At 40.2% G+C, this 26,526-nt stretch overlaps 1 protein-coding gene and 3 long non-coding RNA genes across 7 annotated transcripts in view; 2 read left to right on the top strand and 2 right to left on the bottom strand.

Moving 5' to 3' along the window:
- Positions 1–705: 705 nt before the first annotated feature.
- LOC135343895 (uncharacterized) lies at positions 706–10,562 on the top strand. 3 transcript variants are annotated; one of them, XR_010397256.1, is made up of 4 exons: positions 706–7,887; positions 8,289–8,724; positions 8,777–8,830; positions 9,503–10,562. It is a non-coding gene; the product is annotated as an uncharacterized LOC135343895 (long non-coding RNA). The 3 variants fall into 3 exon arrangements; XR_010397255.1 differs by having other exon boundaries at positions 8,289–8,830; XR_010397254.1 differs by lacking the exon at positions 8,777–8,830.
- A 1,250-nt stretch (positions 10,563–11,812) lies between these two features.
- The window catches only part of LOC135343892 (uncharacterized), an 84,299-nt gene continuing 69,585 nt past the window's right edge, over positions 11,813–26,526 (bottom strand). Inside the window, exons 2-3 of the long non-coding RNA XR_010397245.1 lie at positions 15,605–17,055; positions 11,813–15,010 (exon numbers count right to left, since the gene is read on the bottom strand). This is a non-coding gene — a long non-coding RNA (uncharacterized LOC135343892). The remainder of the gene's footprint in view (positions 15,011–15,604; positions 17,056–26,526) is intronic.
- Positions 18,561–22,192, bottom strand: LOC135343890 (uncharacterized). 2 transcript variants are annotated; one of them, XM_064540920.1, is made up of 17 exons: positions 21,886–22,192; positions 21,686–21,828; positions 21,524–21,627; positions 21,368–21,471; positions 21,189–21,298; positions 21,056–21,129; positions 20,875–20,984; positions 20,710–20,814; positions 20,564–20,656; positions 20,412–20,512; positions 20,188–20,340; positions 20,016–20,135; positions 19,797–19,954; positions 19,615–19,730; positions 19,465–19,538; positions 18,872–19,248; positions 18,561–18,824 (listed from the first exon to the last, which is right to left on the bottom strand). In XM_064540920.1, the coding sequence occupies exons 1-14, from the start codon at positions 22,190–22,192 to the stop codon at positions 19,616–19,618; spliced, it is 1,797 nt and encodes a 598-aa protein (XP_064396990.1). In that variant the 3' UTR covers positions 18,561–18,824; positions 18,872–19,248; positions 19,465–19,538; position 19,615. The 2 variants fall into 2 exon arrangements, with proteins under 2 accessions (XP_064396990.1, XP_064396991.1); XM_064540921.1 differs by having other exon boundaries at positions 19,611–19,730.
- On the top strand, positions 18,999–26,114 carry LOC135343893 (uncharacterized). Its single transcript, XR_010397246.1, has 4 exons — positions 18,999–19,073; positions 19,126–19,409; positions 19,474–25,645; positions 25,936–26,114. It is a non-coding gene; the product is annotated as an uncharacterized LOC135343893 (long non-coding RNA).

Consider the following 26,526-nt stretch of genomic DNA (forward strand, 5'->3'; position numbering starts at 1 on the left):
ATACTATGGTGCTATAGGAACTCTGGGAGAGGGCTATGCGCGCTGTACACCCCATGGGTATCCCACGTATACTACGGTGCTATAGGTACTCTGGGAGAAGGCTATGTGCGCTGTACACCATTGGGTGACCCACGGGTATGCCACGTATACTACGGTGCTATAGGTACTCTGGGAGAGGGGCTATGTGCGCTGTACACCATTGGGTGACCCTGCCACGTATACTACGGTGCTATAGGTACTCTGGGTATGTGCGCTGTACACCATTGGGTGACCCACGGGTATGCCACGTTGCTATAGGTACTCTGGGAGAGGGCTATGCGCGCTGTACACCATTGGGTGACCCACGGGTATGCCACGTATATACTACGATGCTATAGGTACTCTGGGAAAGGGCTATGTGCGCCGTACACCATTGGGTGACCCACGGGTATGCCACGTATACTACGGTGCTATAGGTACTCTGGGAGAAGGCTATGCGCGCCGTACACCATTGGGTGACCCATGGGTATGCCATGTATACTATGGTGCTAGCTACACAGCATTACTTGGGTGACCCATAGGCATAATTATGGTGGTAGCTATAGGTTACCCATGGGTATGTGATAAAGGACCCATATATTTTGATGGCATTACTGCGATTCGTTTGTGGAATTGTTCTTTTAGTTCAGATTCTTGGTTACTGTTTAGTTGTCTTCGATTCGACTTCTTGCCAAGTTCTACTATGTTATGAACACCGCAGTTGAAATAAGAAGCCATCTGTTAACAGAGATGCGTAATAATAATATGCTGCATGTAAAATGTACTTATTCTACGTTAGTTCAATGCGCCATGATAATTAATTTTCATTATTTTAAGTCTTTTTGGGCTTGACAGTGTAGTACCCTCTGCGTATGATGTATCTCCTTTAAACCGTATCTCCTTTAAACCCCCCCCCCCATCTGTGTAAGTAAAGTACTTACTGTATAGTGAAGATTACTTTGTGCACCTGTGAACTCGTAACACTTGTTCGCCCCCACCTACAAATTTGACATTGGTCAAATTGGTCTAATAATATTTGATTAACTCTTATGTTGAGAAACACGAATGCGAATATAATTATAGACTGTGATGAGTTGTGTCTCTTAGCCTGGGAATGTAATGTGTACCTTTTAAGTGTGGTAGTGTGGTATTGTAGAGACTGGATTTATTTTGATTCATTATTTTGTTGAATCAATCAATAAAATTATATGTGCGTTTATCAATACTGTGTTATTATACATATAATTATACTAGCCTCTACACAGGCTCTCCTTTTTCTGTTCTTTATCACAATCGTTCAATAAGATAAAATACTGTATTATTGGTTCAATGAGATAAAATACGGTATTAATTGGAGGAATAAAGAAAGAAATAGACGTAGAGTTAGGAAAAAGGAGAGCCTGTATCGGGAAGTCGCGTGAGGGTAGAAGGGTGAAAATGAGCGTGGGCATGCTGAGCTAGAGGATGTTGGACTGCCCACGCAGAGGTCTACGACTAATAAAACTTTGCCTGCAGCAAGCTGGACATAGACTTGGAACTGGAAGTTTGCAGGCACTAGCTAGCTATACCTTAGGCTTGGCTAGATGATCTACTAGTCTAGATTGTGTGTTTAGATTCTATCACTATTACCTGTTCTTGTGTCTTTCTACATGCTATAGTAGAATAGCATAGTCATCATTATCATATAGCAGGTAGCTACTGCCACCAGAGCTGGCCACACTGGTTCTCTGATCTGACTTGCAGCACAGCTTGGTGCAGGTGGTTGTCTCAGTGCAAGTACAGTACAGTCTTACTCTGAATACGTGGGAGAATACCTACGTCAAGATTGTGGGCTACATATTGCCCACGTTCATAAAAATCCTTGTGGATCACGCGATTTCCCAAACCAGGCCTTACTTTTTCTTAACTGTACGCCCATTTCTTTCTTTGCTGCCTCACTATGTCTTTCTTGGATGAACAGTGACAACAGCAAGAAAAAGTAAGGCCTGGGAACGAGGCTATAATTATACATTGCTTCATTTACGCTATTATTATTATGCTGTGCTATATTATTATACTTACCAAATTCACTTGAGAGAGATGCAGCAGCAGCAAGTATATTCCAGACTACAGACTACAGAAACTCTTTGCATAAAAGGTGCTCTTAGCGCGCGCGAGCGGATTTCCCTTCTTGTAGGGGAAGTTCCCCCTAACCGTGTGCAAAATGGTGGATAAAAGCTGTATACGGAGACTTAAGTACATGCTTTTGCTCTATTTAGCAGGTAGTACTAAGCAAGTTAAAAGTATATCTACTGCGTTGGTTACCTAGAAAGGCTCAAGGGATTTATTGACAGTGCATGGTTTTAGCTGTATAGCTGCTTTTATTGTTACCTAGTATGAACGGTAGCTCAGAAAAGCTTACAAGCACACTGTAAATTAATTTTCTAAGAGTATGTGATCCTAAAACCCGGTACCCGGTACTCCGTAGCTTCATCTTCTTATCCGCATTTTATATTGATTGTGTGCGTATACTAGCTATGTTATACGCTATGTATACTAGCTATTGATCCCGCCCCAGTACTAAATTAAATTATATAATATGTTAGACTCAACAGAATCTGCATTCTTCACTGAACAAATTGGTATATGTTACTTTGAATAAAAATAAATAAATAAACTAAAAAAATAGGAAAAACAATATACCGTAAAAATGTTCTCGAAAGGTGATGACCCAGTCCTTAATGTACCTGAGTAGCTCTTAGCTCTAAGAAATAAAGCCCCGCCCACTAATTAATCAGTGGGGTAGTCACGAGAGCCTAAAGACAGGAATATGTCCAAGACAGGAATATGTCCATGACTTTGACCTTATAATTATGTGATGTGGGGGCGGCTCCCAGCTCCAAACTTTAAATCTTCACTAGATCTAGTGCAGATCCATACAAATTTCCCAACATGTTGTAAGACTATTGAAATTAATACAGCAAACATTGTTTTATTGCACAAAAAACAATCATTATGGTGAAAGAACATTCTGCCATTTGTGTTCGCCTCTTCACTTATGAGTGCCTCGGTCCAAGGACATGCTACAATAGCAGTAGAACTCCACTCAAAATTTGAATATGTATACTCAGTGTAGCACAAGCCACACAGTAACATGGGTAAAGAACATGGGTAAAGAATCCAGAGTGAACGACAGACTCTTTGTAGACCAAGACGTTGCTGATCTCAAGGAGTTGCTGATCTCAAGGATTGCTTTCACTTGTACAGTACGGCCTGGGAAATGAGATAGTATTACAAGTGAGATACTAAAGTGGAGTACATGGACATATAGCGGAAAAGAAGAAACAAGAGTGAAGGTGGTGCAAAGGGTCTGTCTTTACAAACAAGCGTTACTAATACTAGATCTACATCAGACATGTATCTATACCATACCATGTACCAGCCAGCTATTGTGTATACTGCATGTACTGCACTGAGATGATATAATATAATTATAATTTTTTAGACTAGAGTCTTCCTAATTTTATCTTACAATTTTATCTTACTTGTGCCATAGATAGTAGAGGGTACAATGTTCACCGACTGCAGTCTGTTCCCCCTAGCCCCAGACCCTAGCTAGCTAGCTCTCATCTCTCAAGCTCTGAAGAAATGTGTATACTGCACTGAGATCATATAATTATAATTTTATAGACTAGACAGGGGGAGGTCACTACTATGCACACTGCACTACCGTTCGCTACCGCGGTCAAGATGTGGTCAAAGGGTCAAGGGGGTATTTTCAAGGGGTCAACAAGGTAAATACCCTAGTGAAAATTCCTGGCAATAGTTTGCATTATCTTACAAGGTATTTCAAATTGTTCAGAGGTTTATCATGACAAGATTTTGTGTTACAAAATCTTGTACAACCATTCATATGATTTAGCAAGACAATGCATGTGAACCCTTCACATTATTCGTAGTGGATAATACGTTTACACTTTATATAGGCCCGCCTATTAAACTGATATAAATAATGAAAGAGAATTGAGAGTGATGATTGTGATGATTGTGTTCTATGGCACATAGTAGTTTATTCTATAGTCTAGTCTTTGACCTCGTCCTGGATGCGATCGGTCCATCAGGTCCATCATCATCATCATCATCTACATGATCAATTTCTACAGTATTATTCATATATACATTAAAATGTTATGTTTACCTGCTGAAATTGGACGGGGCGCCGGAGTTTCAGGAATTTGGGTGACACCATTTTCCACTACAAATAATTTGTAGGTTGCTACAGACTTACTTTGAATTTGTTGATTCCTTGGCATGTTGATGTATGCCTGCGCATGATGCTCCATCATGCGCACCGCAACTTTAGCATATCTCACTACTGCGGGATATGTTGTGATGACATAGGGTAGTTTGGGGTCTGCCATGCTTACAGTTTGCCATGCTTACAGTTGAGCTGATGATGAGTGCAATGCTCAATTAAGGCTTTACTTGTTAAAAAGGTGTCTATGTTGCTGTATAAACAATTACCCACAACAATTAATTACCCTCTGACTGAATCATGTCAATAACAAATTAAATTAATGGTATTCATAATTGTTTGGTATTTGGTATTTTGACAATAAAGGTGTGGCAGGTGCTTACAAAAATACATTTAGACCGGAGTGCTTTCAACTGAACTGCTCTAGCAGGTAGTATGTCCTTTTCAATTAGTATGTCCTTTTCAACTTTAACAATAAATGTACTTAGGAGGTCAACTGACTGATGCATTTCTAAACTTGGTCTGCCTGGCATACCAGCCTCCAACAGTAGCGAGCCGGACCTGGCTTGAGAATAACAATTGGTACATTATCCACAAGGCAGAATTTTAAAATCGATCTGTACTGCTCGTACTGCTCCTCTCCTTCAGCACAGAATGTGCACATTGTACTGTTCCGTTTAGTTTTGTGCTGACCATACTCAGTTGAATAAAATAAAGTTTTGTTGTGGTGATATAAGCTGCAGATTCGGCCCTGTTATAGATATAATGGCACTTCTAAATTCGAGGGAGAGAGTTGTTAGGTTGATTGGTCCAACAACATATGTAGAGGGCAGTATTTGCTTTCCTATATTGTGTTCGGATTCATCAATAGACAAAAATGATAGGGTTTGTTCAGTTTCGGTTGATAACAGCTTAGAATGTGATAACAGCTTAGAATGTAGCGAGTTCAGAGTTTCCTTCAAGTTCAGTGAGAATACTAGTTGGTCTGCCAATCTGTACGTACCATGTAAATATCTCATTAAATGAATTAAATGACCATTCATGCTTTCAAATCCAAATGCTGAAAATGCCCAGAGAGGTCCCCACTGCCTCACTTGCCTCACTTGCTGACAGAGATGTATCAGTAAATGAGTGTTCAGTACACAGTTTCTTTCACCATACAGTTCCGGAAAAAGTAGAACAAAAAAAAGTAGAACAAAATCCTCTAACATTTCCCCTGCTGCATCGACTTGAGTTAGAGTAAGCTTAGGTTGTAACAGGATGTGTAAAGCAGTAACAAGGAGGGCATAGTGGTGCAAGTAGAGAGGAGGGAGATGTGGTACAAGTAATGGTAGATGTGGTACAAGTAATGGTAGAGAATAATATAGCAACCAATTTCGATACTCTTTTCCAGTGACTCCGGTGTTTTTGTATGCTTCGTGGAGCTCTGGTGAAGTCATGAGGGGGTCTTTGTTTGATTAATGAAGAGTCTATGATATTTAAATGACGGCCTAAATAGAAAGGAGTCCACAAACACCTTCCAAAACGCAGTGCATATAATCAATAGGAGCACCAAGAGGCAAATCCACAATTTTTGAAAGCGTACTTGTGCCTTTGATACCAAAAACTTTCCGGCCTTCCAGCTCAGTTGTTGTTCTTAGGGCATGTTCCGTTCCTGGCAAATACACACGTGTACTACAATACGTATCGACTCACCACCTGAGACAATTTCAATCATATCAGGGCAGCTACCAACATCCATATCAACTCTAGTGGATTTTAATGAACTTATTGATTCCATTCTAGGACCTCTCACTCCATAAGCACTGAGCTCTCAAATGCAGACATGGATGAAGCATATGCATGAAGCATATGCTAACATAATCACAGATGTTTCACTTGAAAGTCAATCAGCTGAACATCCAACTCCAATCACAGCCTCACTAAAGGATTACAACCATAAAGAGAAAAACCATCAAAAGATAGATCTCGTCGCTTCGCTGCTGGTACAATCCCCTTCAATAAGGAGCTACCCTCAGAACACGATGTATTTCTGTATGACTTTTGGACAATTCTCCCTGCAATGCAAACAGAGTGCTGTGCTCAGCTAAGGTGTTTCTTTTGGGCCAGATATGTTCAGAGTTGGGAAAGTCAGTTTCCAGCTCCATTAAAACTAATTCAGTAGTTATCAATTTGTTCGAATTTACTGATAGCGACACATTTAAGCTTACTGAAGGCTTCAAAATTTCTGCTATTTAATGTGAACACCAAGGTATCAGGTTCAGTCTACAACACCATGCTGATTTAGACATACAGGCTCGAGACATACAGGCTCGAGACCAGAAAATGACCCATACTTGTAGAAAAAATCATATCAAAGCGCTTCAATGTTCAGTACCTTGTAAAAATGGCTTGGGTATGCTTCGGCAGACAACACATGGGAACTTCCAACAAAATTAATATTCAACAAATATTCCAAGAGACATACTCGATTCATTTGAACAAACACAACTGACTGGAACTTCCACAACTGATGGAGCGAGTACACACGCAGAGTGACAAGCAAACCTGTAAATCAGTAACTTTTCGAGTCACCAATCAGCTGTCATGGATAATTATAGATAAATGACATGTTGTACAATTTGTGTCAATGAAAATCTCTTTTCTTGAGCTACCTGTTCATGTAGTGGATCCACTGGACCAGCATGTACACCCTTGCATTGCATTGCATGATAGACATGAATAGTGCAGTCTGTTGCGGCGATAAGAGCTTAATTTTTTGCGGTCAAGCATAATATCTAAGGCTGGTCAAGCAGTCAAGAAGAAAATTGGGGGGTCAAGAATCTTGACGGTAGTGTTCCTAATTTTATCTTACTTGTGCCATAGATAGTAGACGGTACAATGTTCACCACAAGGAGGCTTGCAGTCTGCCTAACTAGCTAGCTAGCTAGCTCTCATCTCAAGTACCATTTGCAATTTTATTTGCAAGGTTCAAAGGTGGACATTGGACATATTCCTGTATACGTATTTAGTCGCTTTCTTTTTGTCGAAGCACTATTTATTTCTATTGAGAATGCGGAGTTTAAACTACTAGCTATGCTCATTATACTTAGTGCTAACATGCGCTTAGCACTACTGGTCTTTGCAACAGAGAAATAACAGAAAGTTGTTTGAGTAGCAGCCTCATCTTGGATAGTAGGCATCTTGGATAGTAGGCTCCCGGGACACGATCAACAATTTTTTTGACAAAGTAGAAGGATAGATCAGCTAAGGAAGGCTTATGGAGGTTATCTATTATGGCGTGCCGTTTGTATCAATAATGAGTTGTTGACAATCATAGAGTGTGCGCATGTGTGTTTGGTGTGCGCATGCGCAAGCATGATTAAGCACATGCATCTACCTCTGGCCTTGAGAGCAGTGTGCTATGATCTACCTCTCTTCTTTGCCTTGAGCAGTGTGCTATATAGATCTAGTATCAGTAATGGCGCGAGAGTTATAGAGAAAAATCGAAATTGTAGAAGAAGAGTTTAAGAGAGGTAAGTGCTATAAGCTAAGAATTTATCTTTTCCTGTCTGCAGGAGAACTCACTGAATTTGGGTATAGAAAACGAAAAATTGCACTTTCCAAAGAAGTCCTTACTAAGGAACTAGAAGAAGGTAATCTATTGTGGCCACATGCTATTCAGGCCTTTCTTGTGACCATAGTGTATTGTTTATAGTCCCAAACACAGACACAGACCAGACACAGACAGTGATATTTAATGCTAGTGAACTTGTCAAACCAATGCTCCCCCTCCCCCCCCCCCCTATACCAGGTGGGGATTAGACTTCCCTACCTAGGGTACTGGGATACAAGTTTAAACTACTAAGAGGGGTTTAGAGGGTTTAGACCAAATAATAATTTTAGACCAAATAATAATTATGCTCAAAGGTAAGGTGATTAGATCAATGTGATTGGTCTAATCCCCATCTATCCCCGGTAGAGGGGGGAGTGGTGGGTTATTAATTTGAAAAGTGCATATCATAGTAGTGTGAATATTGTCTTTGATTTCATGTAGGTGAAATTACGGAAGAGGGATTCAGAAGGAAGGTTGCTCGCTTGGACCAACAGTGGACCCTCAAAAAGTGCTGAAGATATCGGAAAAGAGTTGAGTAATGTCAATCCCAGCATAAAGAGCAAAATTAGTGAATTGTTGAGCCCCAAGAAAGCCAGGGTTCGTTCCTGTAGTGACCCCAGAGGTTAAGGCTGGAGTTAGAAAGTTCCATCGCAAACAAGTCACAGCTGTTTGTGTGGACCAAAACACATAAGTTGTCTCTTATGTTTCCCGAATATTTGAAGGTAACTGGCTCTAAGGATTTGATACCTGCTGATTTGTCTCAATGTGGATGTTGTCTCAGTGTGGATGTGTATTGGACATTGTCGATGGAGGTGAATTGAAAGAAGAAAAATGTAATAAACTCGATTAAGAGTCTTGGCACAAGTAATCAAAGCAGGTACATGTAGGCATTACTTTCGTATTATATAATTATAAAATAAATTTTTTAGTGTTGAAGAGCTACATGATATTTCTTTAGAGAGCATTCTAACAGGGCACCAGTGGTAAGAGCAATGGCACAATGATAGAAAATATTCAATCGTAGAGTGCTTTTTACTAGAAAAGTGATGTGAGCTTGCTAGAGAGCCAGGGTTTCATCTAGTGGGGGGGGGGGGGTGAATCTTCCCCCTAACATTTTTGTATAATAATGACATCATCACATTAGTACTGTCTATGATGTGCAATATGTAACTAGATCTACTGTGATGCGTAATAGGGGTGTGGACAACAAATGTGGGTGTGGCCAAACATTTTGCGGCGTGCGTAAACCTCCCCCCCCCCAACTTTTAATCCTAGATGAAACCCTGAGAGCAAAACAGCATAACTGTACATTAGACATAACTGTACATTAGACACTAGTTGATATAAGATGTACATAGTATAAGATGTACATAGGAAAAGTGCCTCAGAGCAGGCTATGGGACTACTTAGTATACCTGCAACTTCCGTTGTCATTGTAGTCAGGCAAGGTTTGCACATGCGCACTAGTATCTAGACACTGTTTTGTCAGTGTTGTCCATGTGATTTAGAAGCCCTCAGCCATCAGCCACTTGTAGTATACCCTCGCTATGCTCGGGGTACTAAATCAGTGCCTTTGGGCATGGGCACAGTCCTTAATCACATTTACTACAGATGCATGACCCTAAACTTTAACGTTAGGCTCCTTTTTCTCTCAGTATGTGCCTTGATGTATCTTTTAAAAAAAGAAAAACTTTGCTGTACAAGGAGAGGCAGTGGCATCGATGGCGACAGGCTGGTGATGAAACGCTGGTGATGAAACTGAATTGGAATCTATCATTGAACATAGAGATTATGTTGAAGTCTCTACAAAACAGATGGATGAGTTTAAAAAAACACGTTTCTCTCCAGGCACTCTAAAACTACCGTGCTGCAAATTGCTTGAATATTATATGCATTGTGTGCCTGGATTGTTGAACTTCGAAGTAACCCAAACTATGTCTTTAAATAAATACTGATGTCCGTTATTAATTTTTGGGTGTTCATTATTCTGAGCATCGATGGTGCTGTATCTATAACAATTCTTTGTACGCAATCACATTATAATTGGTCAAAATTAAATAAAAATTAATGCCATGATTACACAGGATGCAAGCAATACAAGCAATAATTAACATTAAACATGAATGTATAGTCTCAAGCTCACTAAAAAAGATATAGTGATATTATTGTTCGAGCAGCTCCTCAACAGCAGATAGAGTGTTAACATATATATCGATACCATATTGCTCACTGTCAGCTACAGGATCAATCAGGGAGTTAAGGATCTCAATACAGTTTTCTGGTAACCCTATTCCAATGTGAGGTACATTAACACCGATTGAGTCAGGTACTGGAGTAACAATTAGTAGTCATCTGTAACAACGTTGGTTCCTTTGTATCTTCCTTTGGTAAATAGTTTTATTGGGGTATAGCCTGCAGTTTTACTAATGCAATGGTTATTCCAACCATTTATGAACGATTCCAATGCTTTGTTTATTCGAGGAATAAATACAAAATGCAAGGCATATAGATGAACAGCATTTAATGGATTCAACAGCTCACACCGCTCCATGTAGTGGTGATACAATTGGGTTACTGCTAGGAATACACAGTCTCTCTATCCTTGATTATGGACACTTGATTATGGACACTTGCTCCAACAAGGAGCAACTTCAATATTTTCTAATCCCTGATCTGAACGGACACGAGACGGTATACTATATTGCTTTACCGCTTCTTTGAAGAGTTTAAGCACTGTTACAGCTTTATTGTTGAAGGTACAGTACTAGTCTTAAGAAACCATCAATCGCTCCATGAATCACCATCGTCCATCGAATGAGCTTATGGTTTCCATCTGTACAGTACAGTATGCAAATTAGTATTATTATGTTGCATGTTTATAATATTTTTATGAGCACACTTAATATGTTGAGTTCTATAAACCTGATGTGAACTAATTAAATTAACGCACTGTTAATTGCATTTAAAAATGTTCATGCACTGGTAGTTACAAATACCAACGTACCAATGTGCCAGAGCGAATTTCGTCCTGGTACTGAGTAAATTCGGCGCTTTGTCTTCGATTTCCATCTGCTTTTTTCCATCTCAAAGCAGAACCTATTGGGTCAATCTTATTGAGTGCTCTGCGGACACGATGACGTGGCACAGTAGCCCTTAATGCACCAATTGTCATTCTTTCACCAATGTCAGGCATAGTCTCTTTCACTTTAACAATGTGATGCTCTAGTTCTTCTTCACTTATATAAGTAGAATATAATATTATATTACATATAGACATTGATTATAGTCAGTCTGCCCTAAGACCCCAAATGCCCTAAGACCCCAAATGTTGTAAGACAGGAAGTGCTACAAGTTGCCTCATGAATATATTAATGAGAACAGTTTTTCTTTATTTTTGTTATAAATAAAGGTTTTTAGAGCTAGCTAAGTTGAAATATGTAATAATTATGGATAACACTTTGAATTGAGAAAATGGGTCCAAATAGCATAAAGTTGTGTAAAATGATTGCGGGAAGTTCGAGAGTTTGAGCAAGCTGTTCACCATCAACGTAGAATGATTAACAAGGATCTAAATAACAACATATTCAAGGTAATTGCCATATGGTGTTGGCAGACCAGCTACACAAAGTTCGACATTAATACACAACTTGACAAGAGCATAGAACACATCATGAATGACTTCAAGCCTTCTAGTTTGCTGCCAAAGCATGCACATTAATCAGATGTACTATTTGATACTTTGAGCAATCACTGATTCCTTTCACATCTGGAGATATGAAGCCATGAGTACCACCAACCACAGAGACTATTCAGAATGGGCCAACTTCGGCAGTTTGCGCAAGCTGTTCACACTATCTCAATCTATTCCAAACTTGCAGAGTCAACACATTCCATATTGAACTGATACATATCCAAGTAACAAGTTCTAGCTCAGTAAATGGTCTGTGTTATGAGCTTTGGAAATCCAAAAAAAAACACCGTGAACTGTGCTTCACTACAGTGTTAATTGAGGTACATGACCACAAAAATGTTATTATCAGCCTGGCTTCACCGTGTGGTCAGAGAAAGTTTACACAACAGAAACCTTTCACTAGGTAAGTACAGTGCAGCATGCAACAAGAAAACAAGTCATATGAGTGAGCATAATAAACATATAATTCTAGCCTGGTGTATTATATGAGCTAGCACTAATAAAATATAAGGGAATAATTATCCAGGCCATCCACCTCCACTAGCTCAGTTTATCTTTCAATTTTGCCCTGCATGTAAAGAAGAAAGAAAATTATGATGCCAGGACTGTAAAAATGCCAGGACTGTAAAAATACAGCGACCTCTAATAGCGACCTCTAATGAAGATCCACACTCAGAATCTGAAACTGTCAGTGACAGAAGATAATAATTATTATGTCAACAAACCACAGTGGATGATGGTAGTGCTACAAACATAGATTACACAGATCTGGACAGCTTGATCTAGCTTATACAGTACATCATTATTCTCATACATACCTTGTGTTGTTGTTGTTTTTTCATTCATGCTGCAGTTGGCTACACATGACTGAGTCTTGTTGTAGTTTTATGACAATTTATTACATCATTATTATGAATATCATTAAAATATTTGAGGTTTACATTACGTAATGCTTCCTGTCTTGTCTTAGAAATACTGGAATGTTGGGGGTCTTAGGGCAGACTGAGTATTAATTTTCAGTCAGACTCAGGCAACTTCAATTTTTCCGGCATGAACGATATTATAATTATGGATGACACAATAATTTTTATGTGTAATAATTATAAACACTATACTCACCGATTGATTTCTAAGATTCCAGTTTCTTTTCTTCTCCTATACAATGTGACTCCCAAAATCCTGGCAATATCTGACAAGGTAAAACCTACTTCACGTAGGTACAGTATTTGTTCTGTATCTGTATCAACATCAAATGGAGGTCGACCTGGTTTATTAGGAAATTTAATTACTGAGGTGAGGTGAGGCAAAACTTCCTCTATTCAATAGCAGTTCTCGCCCTCAACAGTAGATAAGGCGTTCGATGAGATAAGAGTCTGACTGCACTATGTGATCACAAACCTAAGTACGTTCACAAATAAATTCAGCCTTCTCACGAGTCACAAAATCTGATTTGTTTCGCTCGCTCACAGTCCTTTAGAAACTTGGAAATCCTTGAAAATGATTCTTTCCACTCAGTAACATCATCATAGACAGACTCTTCACTATCACTACTATCAGACAGCAGAGCACAGGAGCACAGGCCTTTCAGTATCCAGTACAGAGTTCGCTTGTTGTTTACTACGCCCCCCTCTACCATATGCGTAGTGGGGTGCGTATGCGCTTGTAACCATCAAAATAATTTTGATACAAACGGCACGCCATAATCTATTGCCTCACAAACTTTAGTGTTTTAAGCACCGCATAAGTCACTTCTCTAAAACTAACTGATTTACTGCAATGAACGCGTGGGCGGAAACCATGGCGACCGTGTGGGCAGGTCTTAGAATTTGCAGATTCAGCAATAATTGAAGGTCCCAGTAGTCCAGCATGACAGGATGTAACACCCACATTTACCTAGAGCCTTGCGTCATATTTAACATCAAGTTTCACTGAGGAATTGTGAGTGTACGGAGAAAGAAGAGAGTGAAGCTAGAGGCAGAAGCAAGCAAACCATGATGATGGTCTCAGATGATAAACATCACTCCAACACCAGTGTGATAATAATTATGGTGAACATGTGATATTTATAACAGAATTACATTGATAGATGCTTCTTCTCGGATATCGAGTGTACCAGGAGTGGGATGTGATGACGACGAGAACATACTAGAAGGCTCCTCGTGATGCGTCCATTGCGTCCATTCCTCTAAGCAATTATCACCATACATTTCACAGATATTATGTAGAACGATACAAGAAGCAACAACATCACAAACATGACCAGTCCATTCTCCCAGTCCATTCTCTTCAGTAAACATCTCCATCTTCCCTTCAAACGGCATTCTCAACTACCATCCTAGCTCTACTTTGCCTATAATTATATTTTCTGTGTCTGCAAAAGGTACCACGGTAGAAGCGCATTCTCAACTACTCTACTTTGCCTATAATTATATTTTCTGTGTCTGCAAAAGGTTTCATCAACCACGGTAGAAGAGGGTATGCTGGGTCTCCAAGAATTACTATTGTTAAAGCAGTGTGCCTATAGGTACATACACATTCACTATAATTATGCAGTACGATACATCATGTACAAATTTTAATTATACTACTCCGGACCCAGAAAACATGGTCTGAAGTGTGGCTGTGCTGTACGTATGGCTGTGCTGTACGTACACCCATGGGACCGTAATCATGTTCCATGTTTGTAACAGAGTGGGATATTAGATCATTGATGTAGCCAATAGCCACCAACACCTTGGCAGTTGTCTATACACATGCACACATACTATAGGCATGTGCATGTATAGCAGAGGAGTAGGAGGTGCTGGATAAATCTGGGGGTCCGGGGGCTTGCCCCGGAAAATTTTGGCATTCTAAATTCCCAGAGATTAATTCTGAGCAAATTTGGTACAAATTAATTCTACGCGGGTTTACCTGGATTAATTGTTCTGCTATAATATACTTTAAATCTACAGAATCTGTTAAGTGGGTATGAATATATATATATACAATAAAAAAAGATTGCATTGTGTCATTGTACTTCGGAGGATCTTCGCAGTGAAGAAAACGAACGTTCGGCAGTTAGACAGCATGTCTATTTTAGGATCCAATAGGCTCACTACAAAAACACTGACTCTCTAACTGTACTTGCAGAAGGAATCTCTATGCAAAGCTATAAACGATTACGACTGTCACAGTCGTTTGAGACCCCACAAGGTAAGTAGTGCACCAAAGCTCGAAAATGCAACATGGGACAAGGAAAATGTACTGAGGACTTAAGATCATTTCCGAACGACACAAAAATTAACTGGAACAAGTTTGCTAGAGAATATAACGTACCTGGGAAAAACAATGGGCAGGAGTTTGCTGAAAGAAACAGTGTAGACATACGTCAACTAGATAGTCGCCAGTCCGGAACAAGAGTGAACAAGAGTGAGAGCTCGGAAGTTAAAAATGCCCGGGAAATATATTTCTGTTCCGTCTCATTTAACTCCTGCAAAAATAAAAGAAGATTGGACAAAGATGATAACAACAGGCGAGCTAACACTAGGCGAACAATGCCACCCATGCACAATAATAAAATACAACACATCAAATGGTACTGTAACTAAAAGCGAAAGCACAGTTTACGGTAGAAAAATTCCTCTGACAGACATTCGACAAAAGCTAATACGGAGACATGAGAAATATATGCACTTGCATACGGATAGAGAAATATTAGAAATGTCTGCTATTCAATTGACCGAGGATTTGCCGCCACATGATACAAGCCTTCAAAATCTAAGAGAAAAACTAAAAAAATCTGAACGAACTCGTACAATTGCCATATGGCATGATCACGCAACAATACTAGGCCATGGATACGTTCTTGTGACAGCAAAAATATTATATGACACGGCAGTATTTAAACCAGACGCAAAAATACCAACAACTTCTCAAGTCAAAAATATTCAGGCGTTTGTTGAGGAGCCTGAGGTGAGGTCCATATATTAGCAATGTATTCATCGAGTACAGAAGACCCCAAGTGGGGTTGATAACGGACAGATTAACTTGTATTCAGACCACACACCCCACCCCACACACTCACCACTTAAATGTAGCAATAGAGTGCAAGTACAAGACCAACTGATGTTCTTCTATGGAGATAAGCCTGCAGCACAATTTGAAAGAGGATGTCAGAGGATGTCAGCAAGGGCGAGGATTTCCATGTGCTACATGCGGTTGTTCTGCTCAACGCATGGACGATCTAGGGCACTGCTTTACCCGAAAGTGGAAGGATCTACAAGACATACAAACAACAGCAACAAAGGGTAAATACATTTACTGTCGCATAATCATTCATGCCTTAACGTTTATGCCTGGCAACCACTCTGTTACTAGGTATAGGCTGGTATAGGAAAATTATTTCAATGAATAGGCCATTGGGCATTGGGCAACAGTGCAGAGCCAACTATGTAGAATAGCAACATTATTGTAACAGACTGCAATGGTACAATGGTACAATAATACACACACACGCATACACAGAATCGTAATGTGTATTGAGCATAATTTCTCACATGTATAAGTCAGTAATTTTCCTAGGAAAAGCAGGCAAGAAACCTGGTGTACTCTTGATGCACTCACCAAGGAGGAAATTAAGGACAAACTATGTAACCGAGATATATACACCAGTGCAACTACAAAGAAAGACCTACAACAAACACTTCATTAGGCTCTTGAAGGCGTACCATCCCTGCTCATCCACAACCCCACACAACCTTTGGGACAGCTAAACCTAGACTTATACCAAGTACTTGATTGTGAACCCCTGCATGATTTAAAAGGACACATCAACAACGTGATTACTGAACTCCCTTCAATTCTGGACCCTGCCATCAAGACACACTACCCATCAAGACACACTACAAACAACTATTAGAAGCAGATTTAAAGAAGAAGAAAACTGGAGCGACTAACACTCATTCACTTAGTAGGCACAAACACTGTGTACTTTGCTACAAACTCTAGCAGGGAGAAACCGAAAGAACCAACAAAGAAATTTTGAGACTATATAATACTACGTGGCTACATTTCATCCCGTCCCCTAAATCCCGTCCCCTAAGCATATTACCAGAAGAAAACTCTACGATATATACCTACATGCACTGACTGTACATGCACCAGCTCAGTTTCAAATGATGAGTTGTAACACTGAACGCGAAGAAAGGCTGTTTGGACAGGCCAAGGATATCGCTACTGCGAAAACATTGTGCCTAACATTTTACTGAGGCTACAAGCAAAACAAAAGACTAAAGACATGTATACAACCCGCATACAGCAAAATTTCCAAGGAAGCTAAAGGAATTAGACAGCACACTTCACAAAACACTTTGTCCAGACAAGAATAAGCAGGACATCTACAACGCATATCAACTTATCTCGAGCAAGGTGAGACCTGGTGGACCAATACCGGAACAGCATATGAGTGGAGAAGAAGCTACTGTCTGCGACATCCGCACCCCGCAAGTCAGTGAAAACCATTTTCGATAAAACAGCCTGCAAAATATCCAAAACAAAAGTGTAACACTATGGCAAAAAATTATTAAAACAACAATTTCACTCCCTACTCCACACTTACGACTCTACGACGAGCAAGGATTATTTATTGGTATTAGAGACTATCAAAATAAGGTAACCGAGGAGATGGAGACTGAGATGGAGACTGAATTGGAAGAAAACGAAGACATGGACACAACTTTAGATCAAGAAGGAGAGAACGCACAAGAAACCGTAACGGTTTTGGTAACTTCAGGAAAAATCAAGGCAAGAGGAGAATGTACCGCTTAATTCGAAACTAGTTAAACAGCTGGATGCACTCCGGACAAAGATAAAGGTCAACAAAACGTCTACAACAATTTGCAGTGTCAAACTTCAGCTCGAAGAAAACAATGAACAATTACAGCGTAAAATTAAAGAATACGAACAGAGCTACTACATTAAACACAGCTGTTTACCATTACGTACTGAGCAAGAGTATTCAGAATTGCAAAAGAAGAGAAGTTACAATCAAAAACTACTACGCACAAGTGACTTCTTGACTTCTTGATTTAATTACAAGCTGTTACCATTTGCAATACTGTCGTTGAGAACAGGCATTGTAAGCTGTATACTGAAAGATACACTCTGCGCACTTAAGGCCCGGGTCCAGATTTCAACACCAAAATTTACACTATGTTCATACTGCTGTATTATTTGCAATATACAGTGTATGCTGCATCAAAATGATCCAAAATGAAGCTCAATGTTTTCTTTTTCCAAACAACTAATTAGCTTAATTCCATAAATGGTCATGCCATAAATGGTCATGCCACTTTCAGAAAGAGAACTGATGCCAAGATCAAGATCAAGCTTCAAAAACAAGGCTAGATGAACATCTCATAGCTAGGTACTAGTATCCTTGATGGGAAGAGTAAGAGTTATTGTATTCTTGAGATACACAAAATAGCCTACCTCTAGAGTGGCTGTCAGAGCTAAAGAAGCTAGCATAGCTAAGAAAGTTTTGGACATATTTACTTCCCATCAAGGAAACATAATCATAACAACATACTCTATCTTTTGAGAGCCTAAACAGCTAAACAGCTACTCTTAAACAGCTACTCTTACCTTGTTTAAGTCCGCCGTATTTGTGGCCAAAGATAATCTATAATAGTTCTAGCAGCTAGCTAAGCGATGACGTCATGTGCAATGAATAACATTAATAAACATTATGAATCTCATTAACACTACATGATCTACATCAATGTAGGCAATGAATAAAATTAATCTTATCAGTGCCTGACCCAGGCCTTAAACGAGCATGTTGGCTTTATAAGGCGCGCGCGGTTAATGTTTAGATTCACTTCCGCCTGTTGCGGTACAAAAGGCCCGTGCCCTGGGCAGACCTTTGACCCCAGCTCCAACATTCAAATATCTGTAAACAGCTCTCGTTTCTTTTCCCGCTTCATAGCCCTTTCAAACGATTTAGACAGCTCTAAAACAAGCATGCGCATTTTATACCAGGGTGGGGATACATGCACGTGGTTTTTTTTTAACACAAGCAAACAAAAAACACATAATGGCTACTTATACAGAACAAGCAAGACTCAAGGTACCACAGAAGCCCATTACATAAATAAGAAAGAAGATAAAATGTACATCTATTCAGCTTCAGGTACGGTACAGCCAGCATCCTCCAGTGCACTTTCTGGAGGAGTTCCAGAAGTTGCTTGCGCTGTTTCCCGACGTCACTCTTGACGAAATTGATTCGGCGCCATCCGAAGGTAACACTGGAAAGTAAATATTAGAATGATTATTTCAAATACAATTAAACTACCATCAGTGTCAAGCAGTAATACATCCAGTGCCAGTGGTGAAGCTGCTCCCCCTCCAGTGAAGAGGCCAAAGAGAGGTAATTCTAGAGGAATTAATTTCAATAATTATCACGTGATCTGGATGACGATCACTTATCTTTTGCACAGGTGTTTCTCGAGTAAGGACGGTTGGGGGTGAAGCCGGTCCTTCGAGGCCTAAGAAAGGTGAATGTCACTAACCTGTACATATGAATAAAATGAGTGGTACTTTCCTTAGGTCCCGGAGGGTATGATCACGTTGATCCTCCGGTCTTGAACGGAGAGGGTCCCTGCCCGTACTGCCACCTGTCACCATGTGTCAGAGCCAGACCACCCAGCTGGCTGATTGGAAGCGCTGCACCTAATTTGGGGAATATGGTGAAGCGCTTCAAACTATACCGCAAGTATTGGACGCTGCTAGGTCAGTTGGGGGTATGGAATCACCCTCTATATATGGCATATAAAGTGACCAAAACCAGTGCACATGACAAGAGGGATGTGATGCCTGACTGTGTATTGAGAGTAAGTTTTAAATGATGCCCACTTTACAGTGCAAGTACGATCAATTGCTATATACCTTTTCCAGGAGGTGCGTGAACGATTTCCGAATCCAGATGGAGTTCCATACACAGACTTCCAGTCTTCTACTTCCTTTATTGTTTAATTATGTAAAATGCCATGTAAAATGCTGATTGGCTAGTCAAAATGTGCACGGATACGTACTTACTTTATATGTCTTCATAAAGATCTTCGTCAAGTACATGTACACCATCGTTTACTAGGTCCTCGTTTTCATCTACTGGCTCATCTGATTGCTCAGGTTGCACGTCCTCTACAAACTCACTGCACATATATACATGTAGCAAGATTATATGTAATAAATTATGTAGATTGCATTATATGCAGTACCTGAGGTCAACTTTTCTCTGCTGCTCGTAATTCTCCCATATTTCTCCGGCAAAGTTGAACGATTTTTCCTTCAGCACTCTCATGGGAGTCCTACGATCCGGTCTTCTCATGTCCTGAACCAGTCGTTCACTTGTACACTCTCTACGTACATTCTCGTTCTGAAGTAAACAAATGAATGAATGTACAGTCACACATACATTATTAGCCAGCATAACGTACCCAGTCCATAATAGCAAGGTCCATTCTCATGTTGAATGTAGCTTCCCCGAAGTGTACACGTTTTGAGATGTATGTGAGCAGCTGGTGATTGAAAGACTCCACCCAGAATGTGTCTCGACACTGTAAAAACAACATCATAGGAATTTTAATAATAATTAGAAAAAAACCTCACTCGACAATATGATTCGGCATTCTTGTAAATAAGGGTGTCTTTTAGTGCTGACGTGAATGACTCGATTGCAAGAGGATCCTCTAGTTTTATCTTCGTGGGCTTGTACCCTGGACGCTTACAGGGTGACGCTTCGTTACAATCTGAGTGCTCGTTCTGAGAACACGATTATAAATGTTATTGGTGTACAGAGTACGGACAACTTGTTATCTATCATACACACTCACCTGATAATGTTTAACGATATTCAGAATGTTCTTTCTTAGATTGTCTGCTGACTGCTCACAGTTCTTCATACAGTAGTACAAGTGAACTTTCGTACTTTTACCTATTGACGAATATTTTTATGTTACTGAGCACTTATATAATCAAAGCTTACGCTTGTCAGATAACTCTGGAAACCACGTCTTTCCTTGAGCCTTTTTGGTCCCAATTGCTACTTTCTTCATATTCTTCGCTACATTCTTAGTGCCTGAAAATACGCGGACACAGTAATAATTGAGATTTGAGATTCTACACACTTACCATGCCATGTGTCGTACGAGTACGAGTATGTAAGGTTGAGATCATCAGTGACAAATCTCTTGACTACAGGCTGATTATCATGCGCTACTTCAACAATATTGAGACCTGAGACATAATATCCACAAAAAATAAACACAACCTCATAATGTTGATGCCTGAACATACCTTTATCTATGACTTCCGGAAGAACTATCTTAGTACACGCTACTTCTCGAGTCTGAGCACAGATGTGTTCTTTCCTGGAAACAGTCGAACACCCAACAATTCTTTTCGTACTAGAAAAAGATAATTTTCATATGATAAACGACAGCAGCACACTTGTAGATAATGAAAATAATTAGTTTACCTTCCCGAGAGGCAGGGAACAGTCGTGTGATAAGCATTTGCTGTTGAGTCGTGGCGAGCATCTGTTATTACCCACTATTGATAAAGTCATTACTGAAAAACAAAAACAAAACTAGCACATAAGAATTAATTACCTCACCGTCCTGCGAGTAACCAGGTAATGCCTTCACTTCGTCAATCGCTCTCAACATGGATGCCTTGGCACAAGCATTCACGACGTCTAAGTATCCACCTTTCTTGTACACTGTAACGTCACAGTGTTTTGTAAGAGTACAGTTATAACATACATGTACACTTACTTGACGAAATATACTTGACGAAATATACCATGAACTAACTTTTCCCAAGCCAGCATGACTACTAAAGTGAAGGTACTGGCTTGGGAGAACTCCAGCACAAGTAAAACCATGGACGATCCTGCAATAAATAGAATTCCAAGTTAATCTTGAAAACGTATGGAATTACTCACTTTTGATTGACAAGGTATCGTCCACCGAGTGTTCGCGAGCTAGCCCACCACTGTCGCTTTCCACATTTTCCACACTTGAATTCAAATCGGACAACATGCCCGTTCTGAAAAACAATATTATATTGCATACATCATGTATTGGGTCTATCGGATCAGAAATACCTGGCGAAAATTGGTCGGCCTACGACAATAAGATTGGCACTGGTCACATGCTTGGGATAGGCCAGTGAAAAGACAGAACAAAGTCTTCAGTTCACACACGAACAACTGTTCATCACTAGCGTCAGTATTGCCAGTAAATATTCCTGAACAAGAAGTAACGTCTTTATACAAACTTATCAAAGCTACTGACACACACAAACCTGAATTCTCCAACATTGGGAAGACTTTGGATTTATCAGATTGTAGGTCTTCTCTCTCAGGAACAGCACCTGCCTGCTCCTGCTCCTGCTCCAACTTGTCCAACAAAACAGAAATAAGCTCTCTGCTGTCCAAGGGCAATGAGCCTCTAGCTGTAGCAGCAAGAGAACGCTTTGCCCTATCTATCCTAGCTACAAAAGCCTGCTTTGCATCTTCAGTATCGAAATTCAGCTCCATTTGGTACCGAAAACCATGCCTAGCACGCTTCTTCTTGGGTAGAGAACGAGAGTTGTCACATCTTTCAGCCATTTTTTTTTGCTCTTTTTTGAACAAAGTATCTCGTGAGCCAAGGTGCTACATGCAGGCTATAAGGGGCGTATCAAAGTAAAACCATGTGTGCATGAAGCAAGCAGTGAAGCAAAAGGAGGCCAGAGAGTTTATCGCACGCGGCCATATTTAATCATTTCCGCCTCGAGTGCCCAGGGCACGCCCCTTTTATAGTCAGCATGCTCGTTTAACTGCACAGAGCAACTGGGCTTGAAAATAGGGCTATACATAATAGACCACGCAGGCTGTAAAATTTTGTTGTTGGGTAGTAATATCAACCATGCTATATGAAGTACCATTGGCAACAACACATTAGGCAACAACACATTAGTAATTATACTAGCGCTATGAACTTCTACAATAATATTCAACGACTTACTTACCACAGGCATAGCCTCGCTCCACTTCTTCCGCAATCCAATTTCTTCTTTCAATTGTATAGGCTGGCATCAAAGAAGATCGAGAGCACTCCTCTATATAGCTATGATCTTGCTTACGATCGTACACTCTTGCTTTAACCCTTTCCCGGCTTTGGACGACATATGTCGTCCAGCTGACCGAGATTTTTAAAAAATTTGCTGTGCTGGCTGTGTTGGAGCTATGCACACACTGTAGGTACCAGCACATGCGCATTGAGCTGCTCTTTCACATGGTATTTTCAACATCTTGCTTCGAGGTACACTTTGTGCACACTTTGTGCAGTACTGTCGAAAGAAAAGTGACTGTTTGATGATGACTTCAAGATCTTCGTAGTACAACCTCAGTGGGGTTCTAGAGCTGCTAGACAGTGAGAATATCGATCCTTATGGTCTTGTAGAGTGAGAGGACAGTGACTGGGATCATAGATAGGTAGGAAGCTACCTCAAGCTAAAAAATAAAGAGCCTGAGGAGCCTGAAGGAGCTGGACCAAGTTTCTGGATCTGGTAAGTCTAGAGTAGCATTTGTACAACATACTGTATTCTGATAGCTTCAGGATAGCTTCAGTATAGGTTTGCTTAGGCTAGTTAGTACAGCAGTGGATATCATGAGCCACCATCACTGCAAAAACACTTTTGTTATTGTGACACAGTTTGCTACCGGCACAAAATGTTATCTTGACAAAACGTTTGTCAATTTCCTGCAATTATTGTTATAACGACAAATCATAGTTTATTTAACTATTAATATAGTTTATCTAACTATTAATATTTGTTATTATTGTTATTTGAACACATGTGTTGTCATTTTGTCGAATCGTTGTTGATCTCACAAATAGTGGAAGTTACCGTTCATTGTCAAATTAACATTAATGTGTGACAATAACAAATTATAAAGTTACAGCTAGAACTCTACTAAAAGATACGTGCAAGTTTGCATCACTGATTTCAACCTACTCAACCTATACTCGATTACCCTAGCTCGTAATAAATTGTCTACACTGAAACATCTCAGTTGCCCTGATGCTTAAATCTTTGCATGCTCATGTTCAATTGTGTATGTAGCAATTGGAGACTTGTGACTGGTAAGTTACAGTGGCAGTGAAGAAGTCAGGAGCCTCCAGAGCCCTTCAGTGCAGTGCAGTGCAGGCAGCCTTCTCTCTATAGCCTCCTTCACAAGGCCTGGCCTGAAGAGCGGCCTGGGATCGAGCTTCTCTCTAGCCTCTAACTCTAGCTAGTCTCGAGGCCAGGAGAGTTTGGCCTCGAGACTATAATTATAAGCTGGAACTATAGGTGTGGCATGAGGGGGCGTTCAGGAATAACAGGGCAAGGCCTCAAACATACTTAGCACATGGTGCTTGCAGCTGCACCAGACTGCAGCTGCTCATGCAGCTTTATACCATCACTGACTGCATGCCTGTACCCCTGGCCTGGGCTACCATGTTCCATGTACACCAGCTAGGATCTAGGAGTCAAGAGTCACCTGCATCTGCAGCTTGAAAGAAAAGACAATTGCAAGTTAGTCAGTGCTCATTGCTAAACTCAACTTATTGCCCAATACTCTCTTTCAGATTTTCTTAAAGAGTAGATAGTACCACCATCTCAAAGAAAAAAGTTAAGTTCCATTGCATGCTGTTGGCGCATGGCATGTACATGATCCCAAAACTCTCTGAATTCACAGTTTACAAATCACTGCTATACCGTATCGGCGTATAACTCCACCATGTACCAGCTTCAAAGAAAAAGGATTTAAGTTATGTTGCTCATTGCTAAATAAATGTGTTTACGTGTTTCTTCCACTTCCAGCTGCAGATTTTACCGTACCTCGGCCCCACAATGTGTACCAGCTAGGAGTCTACTTAACCACCTTCATCGACTTCAAAGAAACGACTTGCAAGTTATGTCAGATTCCATAAAACTATATAGCTAGCTAGAGGGCAACTGTCCCTGGTTTCGACCTTCATCTGTAGCATACTGATTTACAAGTTTGTGTCTTCATGCACTGGTTTCGACTAGTCAACTTCGTCCATGGGGTGATAGCTAGTATACTGATTTACGAGTTTGTGTGTATGTGTCCTCATGTGTCAGTTACACTGGTTTCGACTGGTCAACTTCGTCCATGGGGTGATAGCTAGTACACTGATTTACGAGTTTGTGTGTATGTGTCCTCATGTGTCAGTTACACTGGTTTCGACTGGTTTCGACTGGTCAACTTCGTCCATGGGGTGATAGCTAGCATACTGATTTACGAGTTTGTGTGTATGTGTCCTCACGTGTCAGTTACACTGGTTTCGACTGGTCAACTTCGTCCATGGGGTGATAGCTAGCATTGTAATTTACCAGTTTGTGTGTATGTGTCCTCATGCGTCAGTTACACTGGTTTCGACTGGTCAACTTCGTCCATGGGGTGATAGCTAGCATTGTAATTTACCAGTTTGTGTGTATGTGTCCTCATGTGTCGGTTACACTGGTTTCGACTGGTCAACTTCGTCCATGGGGTGATAGCTAGCATACTGATTTACGAGTTTGTGTGTATGTGTCCTCATGCGTCAGTTACACTGGTTTCGACTGGTCAACTTCGTCCATGGGGTGATATAGCTATAGCATACTGATTTACGAGTTTGTGTGTATATGTGTCCTCATGTGTCCTCACGTGTCAGTTACACTGGTCAACTTCGTCCATGGGGGTGATAGCTTATACTATTTACATTTTGCACTACATATGTGTTGGTAACTATAGTGACTTCAATCTTTTGTTCTGTAGGGGCTTATTGTGACGAAAATGATCAGGGATGTAGCGTTCATGAAACCAAACGAAACGCCTGCAGTTCACTGTACTGGAATTTCAAGAAACGCTAAGTGATGAACACTAAAAACAATTTACTGACAGAAGAAATGTATTGTGCTGCATGTCATGTGATCCAGTGATCTTATTCTATCATAAACTCATTGTTCTAATACCGTTTGACCTTCTGCATGTGCGTACGTGCGCGAGAAAACAACTAATTAAATGACAAAGGTATAGTGTTAATTTAACAAAGAAATTCACTTTATAGCAGTGTTAATTCAGCATTCACTTTGTTATTTTGACATAGAAGTACAATAAATTGGTGAAATTCAGATGACATAATACTTTGTTGTTTTGACATAATTTCTTTGCTTGAATGACAAAACATTGTAGGTTGTTTTACCTTTGTCATTCTAACAAATATTATTCTGTCATGTGAGATTCATCACCGGGACAAACTTTTGTTTGTTAAATTAACAAAAGTGTTTTTGCAGTGATTGAACTTGTAAACGTGTGTGTAGGTGAAGAACGTTTCCCGGGAAAAGGGTGTCTGCTGATACGACCTCGCAGAGAAGTTTCGGCAGATCCTGATCGAACTATGTCACCGTGAGAACATTGAGAACACTTACTTAGTGTCTATAGCACTTTGTGCCTTCGTATAATATTGTTTGTGTACATAATTGTGAATGTTTGTAAACAATCGCTAATTAGTTGGGGGTGGTCAGTTGCTAGGTAACGATTATGATGTCATGGTACCCCCGGGGTCTGGGCTACCTGTAGGAAATAGTTACGAGTGATTTCAATGTATGGTTCATAAGATATGGATTTTTAAAGAAAAACATGTATTAATTCTGTATTATTTTGTTTTAATTAAAGCCGGGAAAGGGTTAAACAAGCTGGCTGGCTAGCTAGCTAGCTATTTAATGTATTAAAAATGGCACGAGGTATAATGACGTCATACCTTCGTCATGGCAACGGCTGGATAGCACGTGGTTTGTGGAGGTTATAAAAAACAAAAATAACGAAAGAATGCAAAATGACCTCAGCTATCGCAAGTCAGGCCTTAATGCACCTGAGCTGGGCATTGTTTATTGTAGGGAATAGTCGACCTA

Source organism: Halichondria panicea, chromosome 11, assembly GCF_963675165.1.
Source record: "Halichondria panicea chromosome 11, odHalPani1.1, whole genome shotgun sequence".
NCBI lineage: Eukaryota > Metazoa > Porifera > Demospongiae > Suberitida > Halichondriidae > Halichondria > Halichondria panicea.